Source organism: Pinus tabuliformis, chromosome 5_2 (assembly GCF_031772625.1).
Source record: "Pinus tabuliformis cultivar Carrire ecotype Pingquan chromosome 5_2, CPIR1, whole genome shotgun sequence".
In the NCBI taxonomy this organism is placed as follows: domain Eukaryota; kingdom Viridiplantae; phylum Streptophyta; class Pinopsida; order Pinales; family Pinaceae; genus Pinus; species Pinus tabuliformis.
In genome coordinates this window covers 423,495,368-423,514,167 of record NC_142306.1, presented here as the reverse complement: position 1 = coordinate 423,514,167, position 18,800 = coordinate 423,495,368, and the positions used below count along the sequence as shown (strand labels likewise).

Genomic DNA, 18,800 nt, shown 5'->3' with positions numbered 1-18,800 from the left:
ACAAAACAGACAAAAGGCTCTAACTTTCTCATACAAACTCCATTTTTGAGTGAAACAACTCATGTTGGGATCATATCATTGAGACGGACGCAGTTTTTTAAGTTTTTAGCAATTCCAAACACTTTGTTTTTTGAGAAAAATTTTGCCCCTAATCCAAATTCTGATCACTCCTTCCCACTGACAAGCTTTTGGACCCACAAAATTTGGTTATCTGATGAGAGCTTAATACTCTTCTCCTTCCCAAGTTTTATCAATTTATTTTACTTGGAAAAATCTCCATGATAACCACTTGGGTTCACTGACATGCCTTGCCTTGCAAATGGCTTGGCACTTAAACCAATGTTCTCTTTTTGCTGCTGACCCAATCCAACACTTGTTGGATTCTTGATGATTAAACACTCTATTGTACCAAATTGATCCCTCAATGCTTGGAAAGCTGACTGATGGCCTTCCCACTGAGAATCATGTTCCTCCTTTGCAACACATACATTCAATGCAAGCTTCTCCTTGGAAACCACTTTTCCAAGTTAAGCCCATCTGAGTGAACTACAACAATGAGTTCCAATATCAGTAATAACAAGAAAAGAAATGACCATTATTTTACCTCCACGGTTCCAAATTCTACATCTAGAAGAATGCATTTGCCATCTCTTTTGCTTCTTAGCGTCAATACATCAAATGGTCTACAATGGTTGCAATTCTTTTTTTGGCATTTTTTTCCACTTTTGCTTCTTGATTCCATCGTCCTCGAGTATTAACATGCTTACCATGTCATTATTTTAGAATGAAGGCTTAATCATGAGCCTCTTGCTCAAGCATGAACCTTCCAAAATCCTGTGACAACTTGTCACAAGAAACACCATTAACCTTGAAAAACACTCATGCAAGAATATAACTTGACGGCCTCTTCCTTTTTCTTCTTCAAAGCAACAAATGTCACATCATGTGAACATCGCCATGTACTCTTACATCTTGGTGTATAAACCATAGACTAAACACAAGTTGACAAAACATGCTTCTTCAAAGCAATTGACTTTCAAATCAAGCAAAAGCATGTACAACAACTTGATGATTTACAACAAGAATTCCACATTCTCATGAAACAATTCATCACATCTCCCTTTCATCTTTGGAGACAAAATCAACTCTTCCAAGTTGATATAACATACATGTGACAATCAATCGACCACACAAGCCGACACTCATGCATGTGCAAATGATCAACATTCTCAATTTGACAACGTACATGTTAACAAAGTAATCAACCAACACAAGTCAATCACTCATGCATGTTCAAGCACAATGAAACTATTAAAAAATTCACTATTCACACACACTTTCTCATGCATGTATAAAAGTTCTCAACTCTCTCACAAGTACAATCACAAGCACAAGAATCCCATTGGTATGCACGAGTACTTAAATAGCTGAAATGACCAAATTTTTTGCAATAAAGTGAGTCAACATACTCCACTTTCGAACACCTTCCTGGTGTAAACATACAAGTTCAAGAATGCAACATGCATGCAAATTTTTAGTTGCAAATTTCCATCTTTGCTGCATCTAAGTGAGTCAACATAACTCTACTTTTCCAACATCTTGCTTCATGCAATATGCAACATACTTTCAAGAGAAAATAAATGCATTCAAATAACAAGGAAATGCATCAATAAGGCAAGATTTGCATCAATTATCAAAAGAAATGCAAGGCCTTAATTGGTTAAGAAATCTAACCATCTCTTTCCAAACCATTTCAATGGCATTTATTTCAGTTGCACTTCGTCATGTGTATCATTCTGACCCACATCAATTATGGAATCCTCTTTTCCATTTTTGCCAAAATCTCTCTCCACCTTATTCAAATGTCGTGTATGACTTGTTGGATGCAAAGGCCAACACTTGTCTACAAGATGACCCTGCTTATGGCAATGAGTGAAAAATAATTTCATCTTCTTTTCAACATGGTTTCCATTATCCAATGGACCTTTGGCTTTCTATCTATTTTGTTTTGAAAGTTTCCTATGTATGGCTATCCTCTTCCAACACCTAAAAATAGTATGGTTATTCAAACCACAAAAGGAACATGTAAATTTTCTCCAAATATTATGTGAAGATTTACCATGTTTATCATAATCAAAAGAAACTTGATTAAAGATAGATTTATACCTTGCACATTCACCTTTGTCACCTTCTTGAGGAGGAGAATTTGATGAGGTAGTGGCTCTCTTCAGAATACCAACAATGGTTTCAATGACCTTAGAGCTTTCAACATCCTCTTGTTTTCCATTTCCACTAGTTGCATGCTTATGAGCATCTTCTTGCAAAGTGGGTATAAAAATTTTGCATTCCTCATGAACAAAAACTTTACAAGCTTGAGGTAATGAACATGTAATTAAAGTCCTTCTTGGAACAACTTCATGTGCCTCCTTGGCTTTGGAGCATTCTCCATCTTGTTTTTCATAACTAAGACCCAAATACCTAGGCCTTTCCTCAACAAAAATTGGCTCAACAATGCCTTGTGCATGTTTTCCTAACCCTTTACCTTCATAGCCCATATTCATCAATAATTTGGACCCTATTCCTCTAGTGTGTCTTTTAAAAGCACCAAAACATTAATTTTGAGAGGAAATTGAAGATAAACTTGAATTTCATACCTCATTTTCATGCATATACTTGGCTAGGATTCCCTTGGCATCATGGAGTTGAATCTCCATCTCATGCATATTTTCAAGAAGCTCTTGCTTCTCCTCCTTCATGGCCATCAACTCCTCTTGAAATATAATGTTCTCCTTCCTATATTCATTCATATCTTGCACCATATTTCTCATGATGATAAGCCCTTGCAACATCTCTAAATAAAAGAGTCTTGCTAAGGAAGATGGATTAAAAACATCACTTGTTGAAGCTGCCATCACACTTGTAATGCATCAAAAAGCTTCACAAAGATTCAAAAAGTTTCTCAACAAAGAAGCATCTTATTTCTTAAGATTACACACATAAACTTGCACACAATTAAATTCTCTTTGCACAAATACAAAACCAATAGCTAATTTTCTAGCTAACCTTGGAAAACCATCTTAGGGTTAAAATGAGCTAACCTTCCTTTGATACCAACCTGATCTGAATGTTGGGAAAACTTGTTAATGCTATGCAATCTCCCTCATTAGTATTAAAAAATGTGTTTAGGATCATCTCAAATTAACCAAAATGTGAGGATTTATGTGTCAAGTATTGAGTCTCTTTTATGAGCAATTTATGAGATTAATTAGCTGCTTAAAACACATGTACAACAAGTAAATTGTAGAGAAATAAAACGCAACAAACTCATAAACACAAAGCTGATAAAGGATTAATGGTCAATTATCTTATTACATGAACCTACAGTGCTCCAATGGATTTGCAACCTACTCCATTGGATTCAGAAGACCCAAAAACCACAAAAATGACTTTCCAAGCTCTGTAATTGGACTTCAGTTGATCTAAGCTTAACCTCCTCTCTTGGTGGCCCTAGGCTTCCTTAAACTTCAACGTAGAAAAATCACATACATAAGTGTCTTTTTGCCTCTGCAACCTATTCCATTGTGTCCAGAGCATCCAAATCATTTAGGAATGGCTCTTTTTAAGCCAAAATTGGTCGAAATATGCCAAATTTATGGCCTCTTTAGTTTTCCCTAGGAAAACTCCACCAAAATTGGAGAAACTCCAGTTAACCCTGCCAAAATTGGCATAATTCCAGTTTTAGCGGACCTACCAAAACAGTCACCAACCTAATCCAAAATTAATTAAAGGTTAATCGTGGGTTAATTAACACTAAACTCCACTTAATTTGGCATGGTTAATAATAAGCCCAACCTCCGGTTACAGTGTAAGGTCACATGGGAGGGGGCTGGCCCTCTCTTTCCACAACCGCCAATGACTATCACATTAACTACAATTTGCACCCAACATATGTTAAGTGACATGGTTCTGGTATAGCGATAAGGCTTGGCGCTTGTGTGGGAAAGTTTGAGAGTTCAATTCTTCGGCCTGCCCAAATAATTTTACATGACCTTTGAGAGGGCACATGGCAACCTACGGGCTTGCCACACATCAGCCTCTCATTGGTCCACCTCAAGGCCTTTGACTAATCCAATGCTAAAACTTGTCAAATCCTGATTGAGCCACTTGTGGGAATATTCTAAGGAATATTCTCTGACATATTCTTTTTTCTGACTGGGATGTACGGATGCCTAGTTAGCATCCCAGTCAACCTGTACCCAAAATTTGTCTGTTTGAAAAAACATATAGAAGGTTCTAACTTTCTCACATGAACTCTGTTTTGAGTGAAACGAGTTGCATTGGGATTGTATCGCTGAGAAGGACGCGGTCATTCAGGTTTTGAGCAATTCCTAGCACTTTTATTTTGAGCAAATTTTTGCCCCTAATCCAAATTCCGATCACATTTTCCGAAGAGGAGGCCGTCACCGTCTTGCAAAATCTCATGGAGGCCATAAGCTACTACCACTCCATTGGAATCATCCACCAAGATATCAAACCTGACAACATTCTCTTAACAGATCATTCTAGTTCCCTTTCTCAAATCAAGTTTATAGACTTTGGGCATGCCTCCTTTTTCTCTCCATGTATGTTTATTATGTTTGCCCCCTTTCGTTGTCATGCAAGTCCATGATTTTTTTGGTTTGGATCACTGAATCCCATGGCTTAAATTCTCATATTAATGAATTCAGGAGAAGAATTAATGCAAGGAATTGTGGGTACTCCATATTACATAGCACAGGAGGTGTTGGGAGGCAAGGATTACAATGAGAAAGTGGATGTTTGGAGCGCAGGGGTGATCTTGTACATAATGCTGAGTGGAGTTGCCCCTTTTGTGGCAGAAACACTATAGGAGATATTTGAGGTAGTCCTGTGTGGGCACCTTCGTTTCTCCATTGATCGGTGGCTCTCAATATCTCAGTCTACCAAGGACTTGATACGCGAGATGTTATCCAGAGACGTCACCAAGAGACCTAGTGAAAACCAAGTGTTAGGTATTCCCTCTTTTATACCATTAATGGTGAATATTGCAACTTGCAGTTGGGTTTTGTTAGATCCGTGACATATTAATGATAAATATTTGTTTTGTTACAGAGAATCCATGGATCACCACTCATGCCTATGCAATCGAGGCTAATTTGACTCGGCCACAATTTTTTTGGGTGTGGATTATAGAAGTGAGAAATACAGAATGGCTTATGACAAATTATGAGATGTCATGTTGTATAATATTGTAAAGCTTAGTAGTCGGCTAAGCCTATGCTAGAGACTCAGGTTTGATGCTAGCCATATCCCTTATGGTGTGTTGTTCTCCCTAATCCTTAAATCAGGCATAGTCACTTTGCTGTTAAAAATAATACCTTCTGATGTAAGAACTCATTTGGACTTTTGGTTTGGGTTAATGACACATATCGTATGTAACCCGCTTTTGAATGTATGACACAAAGTCTGATACAAAACACCTTCGTGGGATGGAAGGTGGAAGTTTCATTGGGGTTTGATAATTGAGAGTTTTTGCTATGTACAATGAGGAAATGGAGTACCATTGGAATGGGTCCCCGGATAATCGGTGAAGTCACGACTACATGGTCCATGATTACTAAAGAGTTTCAACATGTGAAATACAAAATATAGAAAGAGTGTTTTAGTTTATTCTTTTATTCTTTTGAACTTGTGGTGATGGTTATGTTAAATTTTATGAGGCATAGATGTTTTGTAGATGCCTGATAAAATTGTAGGTGGGCTTGTGAAAGGCACTTTTCAAAAAGTGGCACAAAATTGAAAGATGAGACTAAATTAAACAACGTCGACATATAATCAAATACAATAATACAACACTGTGCTAGAGTTTTATCACGAATGTTCAAAAACATAATATGAGCGTGACGGATCACGAAAATATAATATGAGCGTGATGGATCACGATGGTACTGACAATGCAATGAATGTGAATATTAAATTCTGAAATATGTTAATTTGTATATGTTTTCTCTTTAATACGACTTTTTCTCACTTTGATCCCTTAGCTTTAATTGTGTATGATTTATGAATAAATTAATAATATATATGGTTTTTGATCATTCACATGGCAAAGAGTTCAACAATGAGTCTCTCGCCTCGCCCTTTGTTGTTGGTACTCAGAAAGCATACTCTAATCCCAAAAAGTGGAAAAGGCTGTGAAGTTTACATTTCATGTTGAGAATGTTTCCTTCCACACAAGTTTGGTGCATGTTTCTTTCTCCTCTCATAGTAAATCAATTTTCTTTGACACCTTTTAATTCACATTATTGTTTTTCTTCTTCTTTGAATATTTCTTGCTTTTCTTCTATTTTTCATCTAAAGCTTCCCCCTGTTTAATGTGTTCCTTTTCAGCCCTCCTCAATGACTTCTTATCTTTTCCTCCCTTCTTTCATTCTGGAGGATTACATCAGTAATGTACCCACATGCAACACATTGCAAGGATATCATTTGTGTCTTTGATATTAAAATCTTTGTCTATGGATTTCCACATCGATAGCACTGGACCATATCTTTTTATAAAAACTTCCAGCAAAGCAACTATCTTTGCATTGTCATGGGAGCCATTAACAATAGAAGTTATAGTCTTCTTATCAAACTTTGACTCGACATCCAATTCACATCCAAAGAACTTTGTCGTGTAAGAAGGTTTCCTTCCAAGAGATTTTTCCACATCTACCATATTAACATTATTGGTCTTGATGCCATTGCCCCGTATTTCTATTTTAGTAAGCAATTTCGACATCTTATATCTATAGAAAGCATCATCATGGTTGCTTGCACAAATGTTTTGGAGAGCCATTGTGCTTGCCATCATACTTGGGAACATGGTATGTTTTCCCATATAATGTAAATTGTGCATTCTTGATTATGTTGGATACACGACCCAAGATGACACCAACATAAGGCCTAGTGGAGCTCACATTCTACATTGATAATCGATCTCATATCAACACAAAGGAAATCTACCATACCCCACATTATAGTCTATATCCAACAAACTCTATCTAAAACTAGAGATATATGCCCATGTCATAGGCATAATTATGAAATCTATTAAAAAATTTCCTACTAGCAGATAGAAGTAACAAATAGAGATACTTGATTTCATTCAATACACCCTCTAAATTTCAGACATTGACACAGTTTTATGAATCATCTCCCCCTCTCAGTAGCTTAATTTCCAAGGTTATATGTCTGCAGAGTTTAAAAACAAGTCAATTTTTTTTATATGAGGCAAAATGGAAAATCTTGAGGCAACTTCAAGATATAAATTTGGAAATAGTACACTAATCTCTTCGGTGACACCACTTAATCGCCTTGTGTGCTTGCCTCTGGGGCTATTTGAGGAAGGTTTGGTGTTAGAGGGATATTAGTTTCCTACCTTTCTATTGGGGTAAACTCTTATCTTATTTATGTGTTATTTATGAATTTATTTGAGTAGAATGTACGAATACTTTGGAAAGAATATTTTAAAGGTGGCACTTTAGATCTAGATGAATGAAAAAACCATGCATGAAGTGAATTCATATATGAAATAGTATAATGAGTGTTTTCAAATGGGGATCTATCCATTTTGAATTTTTTAGAATGAAACAATGAATTCAATGTTGGGATTGTATCTGACCTGGGCCACAATAATAAATTTATAGTGTTTTTCTATTTATTTTATTTTTAAGTTCACAATATTTAATATAGTTGGATGTGTAATTACAAGATTTAAAACTTAGAACTTTAACAAGCATATTATTACTCCTTCAGTCTATTCTCACTAAAGAAATATCATATTTTTCATATTTATGATTTTTTTTGTTTGACCCCAAGGATTTGAACATTGAATATCATGATTTACTTAGTACTTCATAACAAATTCATTGGGCATTTTTCATACTTGTGTTAAAAAAAATATACCCAATTATTTTTATACATTAACAACTACATCTATAAATTGTATGACTAGCAATTGCACCACATGTTACAAAGGAAATGTTGTAAGGCAATAACATAGGAAAGAGTAGCATAGAAGAAATATTTTGACGAGGATGATCAATATCCTCGATGTTACAAAGGAAATGTCATAAGGTAGTAGTAGCATAGGAAAGATTAACATAGAAGAAATCTTTTGATGAGGATGATCAATCTCCTCAAGGGAGCCAAGACGACCATGATGACGAAGTGGAATGGTAGACTAACACCTCTATTGAGGCTACTCAGAAGAGAATCAAGGAGCAATTGAATCTTTCTACTAGTGAATTGGTGATGTTAATTATACTTGAAAAAGGTACAAAGCAATGTAATGATATGAAGGTTGTAGGGAAGATAGTTTCAAAGAACACAATGGTTGAGCCTTAGAGCATGCCTTCTACTGAGAATGGTAAGAAATCCATATAACTTATGCTAGAGAGTGGTGATAAGGAAGAAGAGAGATTAGTGTAGTGTTTGCAAATTGTTGAAGCTTTTATATCATTAAGCTTCATGTCTACACTGTGTAACCAAGTTGAATGGAGTTATTTTTTGTGAATAATCAATTTCCACTAGGATTCCATCTAATATCAATCACCAAAGGGTTTTCACCCCCAATTGCCTAATTCAATATCTATAACAAATTTTTTATATATGTGAACATATACATACATACATATATATATATATATATATATATATATATATATATATATATATGTATATATATATTGATGACAATTTAGTGATACAGGAGGGTTCATCCCTTGGAATGTGTCTACCTCCTAATCACTCTTATCATCAATAGATTTGAAATCTCCATGACTTGCTTCCATGGAAACAAAATTTGCCTCTCATTCCTTCGCGATCGCTCCTTTGGTGCGACATCTTCCTTCTTCTAGGCTACTCTTTCCTATGCTAATGCCTTACAATGTTTCCATTGCAACATGTGGTGCAATTGCTAGTTAAAAGCCTAGCTCCATAACATAATAATAAAAAACGTAGATGGCCTATGGTATTGATAAACCATGGTATTATGATTTTCTTCCCTCCTCTCCCTCCTCTCCCTCCTCTCTCTCCCTCTCTCTATCTTTCTCTTTTGGGCATTAGTCCATGGTATTGTAAAAAAACTTATTTAGAAGTTAATAATATCCATGGTAATTACTCATGATTACAAATCTTGTTATATTGTAAATATTAAATTTTTATCGGCTTATTAATTAAATTTAAATATGGTTATGCAATCATTATTTTAATTTATATGGTAACATGGATGTTAATTTATAAGTACCCCTCCTCAAGGAGCACATAGGTGACACCAACCATAACCAGTTGTCTAAGTCTTCCATAGCATGACACTCTTATAAGTCCAAGCACTTATTTTTCTTCAATCAATCTAAAATCATAGCCTTTGCAACATTCTACAACTCTCGCATTATTCGAGAAGCCCTCGAAATCCAGAAAAACTCTAATAACTTTAATAGGGAGGAGGGTTACAGGCACAATCAATCCTGGAAGCCCATCATCCACCATATCATCCAATGACCCTTGACTCGTCCCTGACTACCATCTCCTACTTCCAAGTGCCTCTCTTTTTTCAAAAAAAAAATTCAAAAATTTTCCCCTGGTTTCCTTTACTTTCTAAAATTTTTTGGTCATAGTATAGAATTCTTATTTATTAACTATCTTGGAAGCCCATCATCCACCATCTCACCCAATGACCCTTGACCCACCCTTGACTACCGTCTCCTACTTCCAAGTGCCTCTCTTTTTTCAAAAAAAAAAAACAAAATTTTTCCCCTAGTTTCCTTTACTTTCTAAAATATTTTGGCCATCGTATAGAATTCATATTTATTAACTATTAACAATATTCTTCGGCATCTAAGTTTTTATTAATCTTCGTAATCCTTTAATTTTTACACTTTGCTTTAAATCTTACCCTCTTTATTATGCTATTTTGACCTTTATCTATATATGCATGTTGAATTAGTAAATCCCCTTCATCTTAATAATTCCCAATTCTCTTATATGTTGATCCAATTCAACTAAATTTGTCATTTATCAAATTTAACTTTGTGATAAAATATAGAATCTATGGTTGTTATTATTAATTTTATAATTCTTCAACTAATAAGTTTAATTTCTAAACTAATTTAAAATCAAATTCCTTTTTCAAAAATCTAATGCCTTTTATAAAATAAATTTTATTATTTCATTAGTTTGTTATTATTAATCTTAAAATAATTACTCCCTCAACTAATTCTTAATCTCCTAAAGTTAATTTCTAGACTAGTTTAAGATTCAATTCTTTTCAAAAAAATCAACCATCTAATTTATATTTTAATAATTAAAGTCTTAATTAATATTTTAATAATTAAAGTCTTATTGTTATTGTATTTTATTATTTTATGGTTTCATTAGCCTCTTAATTTTGGTAACATGGTCAGATATTATTTTATCAATAAAGTATAACTGGTCAAATATATTATTTAAATATATTCAATTTAAAATTGACGGTTATGCCAAATTACACATAATTCAATATTTTTTTCTATAAAAGGCTCTCCAGCACTCGTTCAGTGACAAGGTTTTGACAAGATTCTCTGGAATCGGTAATGATGGAAGGATCAACCATATTACACAATGCAATTCCTGAAATATTTAACAATATAATTAATTGTGAAAATCTCCAATCACTCATATATTATACTTTCTTTTATCTAGAAAAATTAAATTTAAAAAATATCTCACATTTAACCCTCACCCATCCACCCTACTAAACTGAAACTGAGCTATAGAGGACCTCTCAACCAAACCTAATAAATTGAATGACCCGTCTAACACGCCATTAACCCAAATATAATAAATTGAATGACCCATCTAACTGCCATCAACGACTCTCAAATCAGTCGGTACTCGGTAGTCTCTTGCATTTTTAACGCGTCATCGACGACTCTCAAATAAGTCAGTAGTCTCTTACATTTTTAACACGTCATCGAGGACTCTCAACTCAACTCCGGGCCCTCTCGCATGGAATTAAGAGGCAGAGGTAGGGCCCTTTCTGGGAAGCCAAGGACATATTTAGTTTTCAACATTGCAGTCTCGAAATAAAAACTTCTAGAGTTTGGAATCGTATAACATTTCTGGTAAACATTTGTCTATTTTGTAGGAAAAGTTCAGCGAAGGGACGCCTCAAATATTCCAGCGATGACTTAGTTGGGGACTCGGAACCATGTGAGCACCTTCCCCGAAATGCCCCCCCACAGACGCTTGCCTTACACTAACCTATCCGTCTCACCATTAAAAGAGAAATCTTAAAATATGAAACCCGGCAATACTTTGCAGTCTAGCGGAGATCCTCCTCCTCCAAATCAGAAGCGTTTTCAGGAACGATGGACGAAATTAGCTATGGAAAATGGGGCGGTTGGAGAGCATCACTATGCATCCTCCTCTGTTTCGTGGCGGCAATTACAATCACTGCTCAACCAGGTCATTCAAAATTCTATATGAAGAAACACAGTGTTTATGTTTCATCTACATCTTAGAATCTCAATTGAATAAAACGTACTATAGAGCTCAATGTTTATTTATTTTTCTATATGTTTACGTACTAAGGAGTAATTTCAAGGATTTCCATTTGAATACATTGTATTATTATTGTGCTCATTGTTTATTTGTTTTGCTATTGATATTGTTTTACAGGATTTTTGAGTATTGATTGCGGAAGTAGCACAAATTACAGTGACATAAACAATATAAGATGGGTCACTGATGATAATTACATAGACCACCTCGGTCAGAGAGCAAACACAGGGGATGAGACAGAGAAATCCTATGGTCTACGCTTCTTTCCAAAGCCTCTCATCAAATCTTGCTATCACTTGCCTGTAGAACCTCACGTGCCTTACCTCGTAAGGTTAACGTTCTCGAAATCATGGTCCACTGTTAGAAATTACAGTGGGCTCCAAACAGAGATAAGCTTCGCTTTCTCTATTGAAACAAACGGTACGTTGTATATAAGAAACCTAACAGTCGACCTAGAAGGAACTTATGGTGAAAGGATATTGGCTAGTTCTGGCACAGTGCTATACATTTGCTTGGTCAGAACCTTGGAGTCTGATGATCCTTTTATATCTACTATTGAATTGAGGAAGCTGCAAGATGGAATGTATGGACAGGTTAAGCCAGGGACAATATTGAAATACATATGGAGAACTGATATTGGTGGCAATTCGGAAATTAGGTAAGCATTTTGAACTTTATATATTTACCCATCATAGTTATCTACCTACCTAGTGGTGTTGATAATCATTGTTATTGATAATGTTTTTCAGATTAATGGTATCATAAATGGTTGGTCTATTTTTGGAATAAATTTATAATTTATACTGGAAAATATATCTTTATACCATTGATGCCATCTGCTGAAAAGAACGTCTATATGCAAGAGTAAATTTTGATGCAGTGTGGCTAGTTGATTCTTTTTTAATGATTGAACTTAATCGCTTTGTTTGGTGAATCATGAAGGTATCCTCAGGACACCTTCGACCGCATCTGGACACCATTTGTACCTTTAAATGTCTCAAGCTTAGACATTGGAGAGCCTGTAAGTTCTGACTCCACATTAATCAACAATACCAAAGACCTTCCTCCACCTCTTGTCATGCAAACTGCGTGGGTTTTAAACAACTCAGAACCGGCTCAATTCTCTCTGGGACCATTCGACGAAGGAGGGAATAAATCATTACTGGTTTTGTATTTTGCGGAGATCCAGATGCTAGATAAGTCTGAATCCAGATCATTTTACGTCATGATAAATGGTGAAAAAGGGTCTGACACCATTACTCTCCCACGAAGTTTTTCGGCTCTGGAGCTCAGAATCCTAACCAATCAAACAGATGACTTCCAATTCGCCTTCGTGATGGCAACTAACTACACCCTACCTCCTATAATCAACGCTTTGGAGTACTACACCTTGTTTGACACTCAACCGGCAACATATCTCCAAGATGGTAAGGGCCTCACTGAACTTCTAATATTCCAAATTAACTATTTATTCAAGGTTTTTAATTTGTTAAACTTTAGGAATTAAAAATTGACTGAGCAAATTCACAAATATTCCTCAAATCTGCATTAACTTTCATAATCATATTCTTTAAATGATGAATATTAACTATTTATTCAAGGTTTTTAATTTGTTAAACTTTAGGAATAAAAAATTGACTGAGCGAATTCACAAATATTCCTCAAATCTGCATTAACTTTCATAATCATATTCTTTAAATGATAAAAATAGTATATGAGTTATATGCACATTTTCCAAAGATTCCTATGGGCGTACATTGATTGCAATTTTATATGGTTATGGTTAAGTATAATAATTGAATATCTGACCAGATGGTTCCTAAACTACAGTTGAAGCTCTCGTCGCCATGAAAGAGATGTTTGATATGAGGGCATGGATTTCTGATCCTTGCTTTTTGATCGAGTGGGATGGGATTGCGTGTAATCACGACTCTTCTGCAATAAGAATTTCTGAAATGTAAGTTTAAGCCTTTGTGTTGTTTACCACTCATTGCATTTATACGGAATTGTAAAACTGTGATGTTTCATGAAAATCCTTTTGTTGTCAGCAATTTGTCTAAGAGGAATATGACAGGACTGATACCTGAGCAAATTGGAAAATTGACTGCTTTAGTTAACATGTAAGTATATGTGCGACTTTTTTTTTCTTCTTCTCCTTCTGTACAATTTACTTCTCATAAATTTCTAAATTTGTATTAATGTATTTTTTTAATTAAAAAACATTTATATTAATTGTTTAATTTTTTTAAATAAATAAATTTATATTAATTATTTTAGAAATATTTAAAATTTATAATATTGAAATATTTAGTTTTTTAAATCATAATTTTTATTTTTTATTTTTTTTGACAATTTGTCAAGTTTTTTTAATATGAATAATTTTATGAAATGATGTGTTATAAATAATTTTTAATTATAAAATAATTAAATATTAAATATAAAAAAAATAATTTAATTATTTTTGAAATTATTTTGGGTGGTATTTTCATTTTTCTTAACTTCAAATTTTTGCTAAGAACATGAGTTTTTGAGACAAGTTTTCGGCCATAATCACATCAAAATTTATTTGTCCACCATTATCCAACCAACAAGTGTGGTTCAACGTGAAGACAATATGAGATCATGGTAGCAAGTTAAATAGAGAGACCGACTATTCAAATGGCTAGAAAAACAACTACTTTTGACCAAAAAAAAGACTACCTTTGACTGAGCTTCAACTACAATTGACATAACCAAAGGTTAAAGATAAATGATTATTATTAATTAATTGATTTGTTTATTAGATTTATCAATTTAAATATGTAACTAATTAAATATATATGTTTATAAAAATCTTTTTATTAAACTTATATATAAAGTTATTTATTTTAAGAACTAATAAAAACTTTTATATATATATATATATATATATATATATATATTATTTATTATAATTACCCTATTTAATTAAATAAGAACTCATTAAAAACTAAAAATATATATTTTAGTTAAATTATATATATATTAATTAAATTTTACTTATAATATAAACATACATACTTAGAACTTAAATATACACGTTTATAATTAAAAGTCTTTTGAATATATATATAAATGAAAACTTGTTTATTATAAATATTCTGAATAATAAAACTCAATAGAACTTAAAAATATACCTGAATTAAAATAACTTATTGTTATAATATTCAAAAACTTCAGAAGAAAAAAAACTTTAAATGTTTTAGTTCTTAAAATTAAATATATTAAAAATTAATATAAATTTGAAATTAAATATGTTAAAAATTAATATAAATTTAAGTTTTTTCTATGTTGTTGGATGGGGATAAAATATATCAATATTTTATCACATTAAAGTGTGGATTAAAAAACTAACATCAAAACATTTAAATGGTCTAAATCACTTACAAACACCCATTCTTATTAGCATTAATCTAAAAATTATAATAACAATAAATAAATTTTAAATTAAACTGGATTCAATAATTTACTCTAAATATAAATATAATGAAGCTGGTTAAGAAGGGACAGCCTTTTATATTGTGTTTTTTTTCTATTTATAAATATAATTATACTGTAAATATTTTTAAAATAGTATTGGCTATGATCCATTGATATTGTAATAACCAACCAGGGTACTTGATAATAATCATTTCACGGGATCTCTGCCAGACTTCTCCAATTTAACGATGTTGCAGAGACTGTAAGTTTCTGCGCAACATAATTTTTGATATTTTTAATATTGGCGATTGTTTAGACTTCCCCTGTGAATTTTCGCAAAAGATCACTTAACAATCATTTTCTGCATAATGCAGACACCTAGGAAACAACAACCTGAATGGCAGTGTTCCAGATTGGCTATCTGAACTTCAAAACCTTAAAGAGTTGTAAGTCTTTCTTTCTTCTATTTTGTTTGTTTTATATATATATAGAGATATAACGACCCATTAATTATAATTTGTAATTTTTTTAAAAAGAGATATTGACAATGATCCATTGGTATCCAAATAACCAGGGTACTTGACAATAATCATCTAATGGGACCTTTGCCAGACTTATCAAATTTAACGATGTTAGAAAAATTGTAAGTTTCTCTCAACATAAATTTCTGACATTGTTGCTCCTTTCGACCACAAAAGATTGGTTATCAATCGTTTTATTGGTACTGCAGACATTTACAAAACAATCTCCTAAATGGTAGTGTTCCAAACTGGTTGTGTGAACTTAAAAACCTTAAAGAGTTGTAAGTCCCTTTACCCTTTTTCTCCTTATGCAAATTGTCCATTTCCTATTGCTTTTTAATGTTTATGTGAATGATTGTTACAGGTTTATAGAGAATAACAATTTTAGTGGTGAAATTGCTCCTCAACTTCTGCACAAGCATTCATTGAAACTCAAGTAATCACATATTTATTTTATTTATCTTTAGTTTTAGTTAAAATGTATTTTGATGTTTGGAATTTCTTTTGCTTTAATACAGTTGAAATTCTAGAATTAATTTTACTGAAAAATTTTTTTTTTGATGTGTACCAGATACTCTGGAAACACCTTTCTATCTATTCCTGATCTAATAGGACATACACCACAGAATCCCAATAAGAAATTGATAAAATACCTAGTCCTCGGAATAGCACTCAGCGGAGTTCTAATCATCAGTCTATCGTTAATAGTGGGTATTGCTCTGTATCCCAAGAAGAAAGAGTGTGTCACAACTGAAAGCAATGGGGTAGAAATGATTGTGCACTCTGCCCCCAACGAATCGATTGACCCAACGATTATGGTGTCAAATTCAGCGAAGGCCTATGCCTTCACTCTAGATCAGGTGACTGCTGCCACAGGAAAATTTAGTGGAAATATCGGCAAAGGGGGCTTCGGAACTGTGTTCTTTGGTAAATTGCCGGAAGGAACGGATATAGCCGTCAAAGTTCTCACCTTGTTCTCCACACAAGGAGTTAAACAGTTCCTGAACGAGGTAATTCTGAGAATTCTTAAACCATGTAATATGCTTCTATTTGTATATAGTCTTATACTTCAATTTCTATCTTCAATCACATATAGGGTTTTTAACCATAACCAGTTCAACTTCTAACTTCATTTTTATATTGTTTTTAGCCATATTTACAGAAAACCATATATAGTAAAATTCATGACTTTATTTTCATTTGATAAACAGATTGATGTTCTTTCGAGAGTCCAGCACGAAAACTTGGTGTCTTTACTTGGGTATTGCAATGAATCCCAAGAACTTATGATTATCTACGAGCACATGTCTGGAGGGTCCTTAAGAGACCGCCTTTATGGTAAATATATTCTCATATAAATGTTTTCTTGAATGGGTGATAGAATAGCGAAGATGACGGATTCTCATTCACTTCATATTTTCATTTATCAGGTCCTAATGCAGGTTCGGAACTAAGTTGGAAAACAAGGGTCAAAATAGCTTTAGATGCAGCACAGGGTAGTTTTTTGATTTTCCTCCCTTGGTTTTAATGGACATTATATTTTTAGATTTTGCGTTTAGACTTCTCCCTTGTTTTTCAAAGGAAAATAATGTATGATCAATTTTCTTATGTAATCCACCCACCATGTTTTTGAAGGACTGGAATACCTGCACACAGTTTGTACCCCAAAAATTATTCACAGGGATGTAAAAGCAGCGAACATCCTTCTAGACAGCAATTTGAAAGGAAAACTTGGTGACTTTGGTATTTCAAGGATATGGACTGCTGGGGAGGCTTCTCATGTTACCACTATGGTGAAAGGCACCGCAGGATACCTTGACCCAGAGTATATCACACATTTTTACTATTTCATATAGTTACTTTTTGGGGGTATTTCTTTGGCTAAGAAATTATTTGGATTGTTCCTTTTTGGGGGTATTTCTTTGGCTAAGAAATTATTTGGATTGTGTTGTTCACAGGTATTTTAGCACTGAAAGGTTGACCGAGAAGAGTGATGTGTATAGTTTTGGAGTGGTTTTGCTGGAGATCATATGTGGTAGACAACCTATTGATGCAAAACTCTCTTTAGATAAACTAAACATCATTCGATGGGTAAGGAATCGAATCATTACTCTTTTAATGGTAGTAAAAAGGTTTTGTAGCGCATAAAAACTAGCATTAATAATACGAGGCTATTTACAGGCTACACCTTTTGTGGAGATGGATGCAATTCCTGGCAAAATAGAAGAAATTATAGACGAAAGGTTGTGTGGAAATTACGACATAAAATCAGTCACTCGTGTTGCCAAAGTAGCCATGAGATGTGTTAAGGCTGAACCGTTTTATAGGCCGAGCGTTAGTGAGGTAGTTGCAGAGCTGAGGGAGGCTCTCCAAATTGAAGGGAATTGCAACACTATTTCTAATGTACTTTCATAAATTCGATCCGGATGCAATGGAGAATTGCCAAGAATTTGACTCCAAATGTAGTTCAATAACAGTGTATTGTTTAGATAAGGTAGTGTATTGTTTAAATAAGGTAGATATGTTTGTACATAGGTATGCAGTCGTTATCCAGCGTGGATGGGACTGCAGGTTATTAGCTTTTCCACTTGGGTTCGACTCGTGATACATGTTCGCGCTGCTGTGCAGCTATTGTATTTGCTGGGTTGTTGTTGATGCAACATATGCTTGGAATATCTCGTTGTAAATAAATTGTACCATGATGTAATATATATAGCTTCTTCAAAGGGGATTTCCCCTCTGAATAAAAAAAGATATGTTTGTACATTAGTATAGATTTATTTTAAATATGGATTTAATATGAGTTCAGAGGGATCTAATTTCTTTAAGTGTAATTTGTTTTATGAATCACATCATTTAAACATTTTGTAAAGATATTTTTTTTGGGCTTACATAAACAAAATTTTAACTTTGATAACTGACCTACTTAATTATATAAACAAAATTTCAACTTTGATAACTGGAGATCATATTAGATCATAAAATGATTCTAGACTCTCGAAAACAATTTTAAAAGATCTAATTGTTGTTATGCAATTTTAGACTCCCGTGAATCTACGAAGTAAGATTATTGAGTATACTGTTAGCCCCATGGTCATGCATTTTATTTGTCAATAGGATTCGCACTTTCAAATTCGCAGCTTCCTCTTGATTGCGAAGATGAAAGGCGGACGTTCTCAACAAATTATGTTAGTTTCTTGAAAGCCCAATTAGTATAATATATAAATCAGCAGCGTGAGA

The 18,800-nt window shown here is 33.6% G+C and overlaps 1 protein-coding gene across 1 annotated transcript; it reads left to right on the top strand.

The window, feature by feature from the left end:
- Positions 1-11,408: 11,408 nt before the first annotated feature.
- LOC149159401 (putative leucine-rich repeat receptor-like serine/threonine-protein kinase At2g04300) lies at positions 11,409-18,210 on the top strand. The gene is made up of 16 exons (XM_089434294.1): positions 11,409-11,505; positions 11,719-12,259; positions 12,544-13,028; positions 13,432-13,558; positions 13,650-13,721; positions 15,233-15,301; positions 15,414-15,485; positions 15,614-15,682; positions 15,770-15,841; positions 15,925-15,996; positions 16,132-16,570; positions 16,772-16,898; positions 16,991-17,056; positions 17,196-17,385; positions 17,519-17,651; positions 17,742-18,210. The coding sequence occupies exons 1-16, from the start codon at positions 11,409-11,411 to the stop codon at positions 17,973-17,975; spliced, it is 2,865 nt and encodes a 954-aa protein (XP_089290420.1). The 3' UTR covers positions 17,976-18,210.
- Positions 18,211-18,800: the final 590 nt, after the last annotated feature.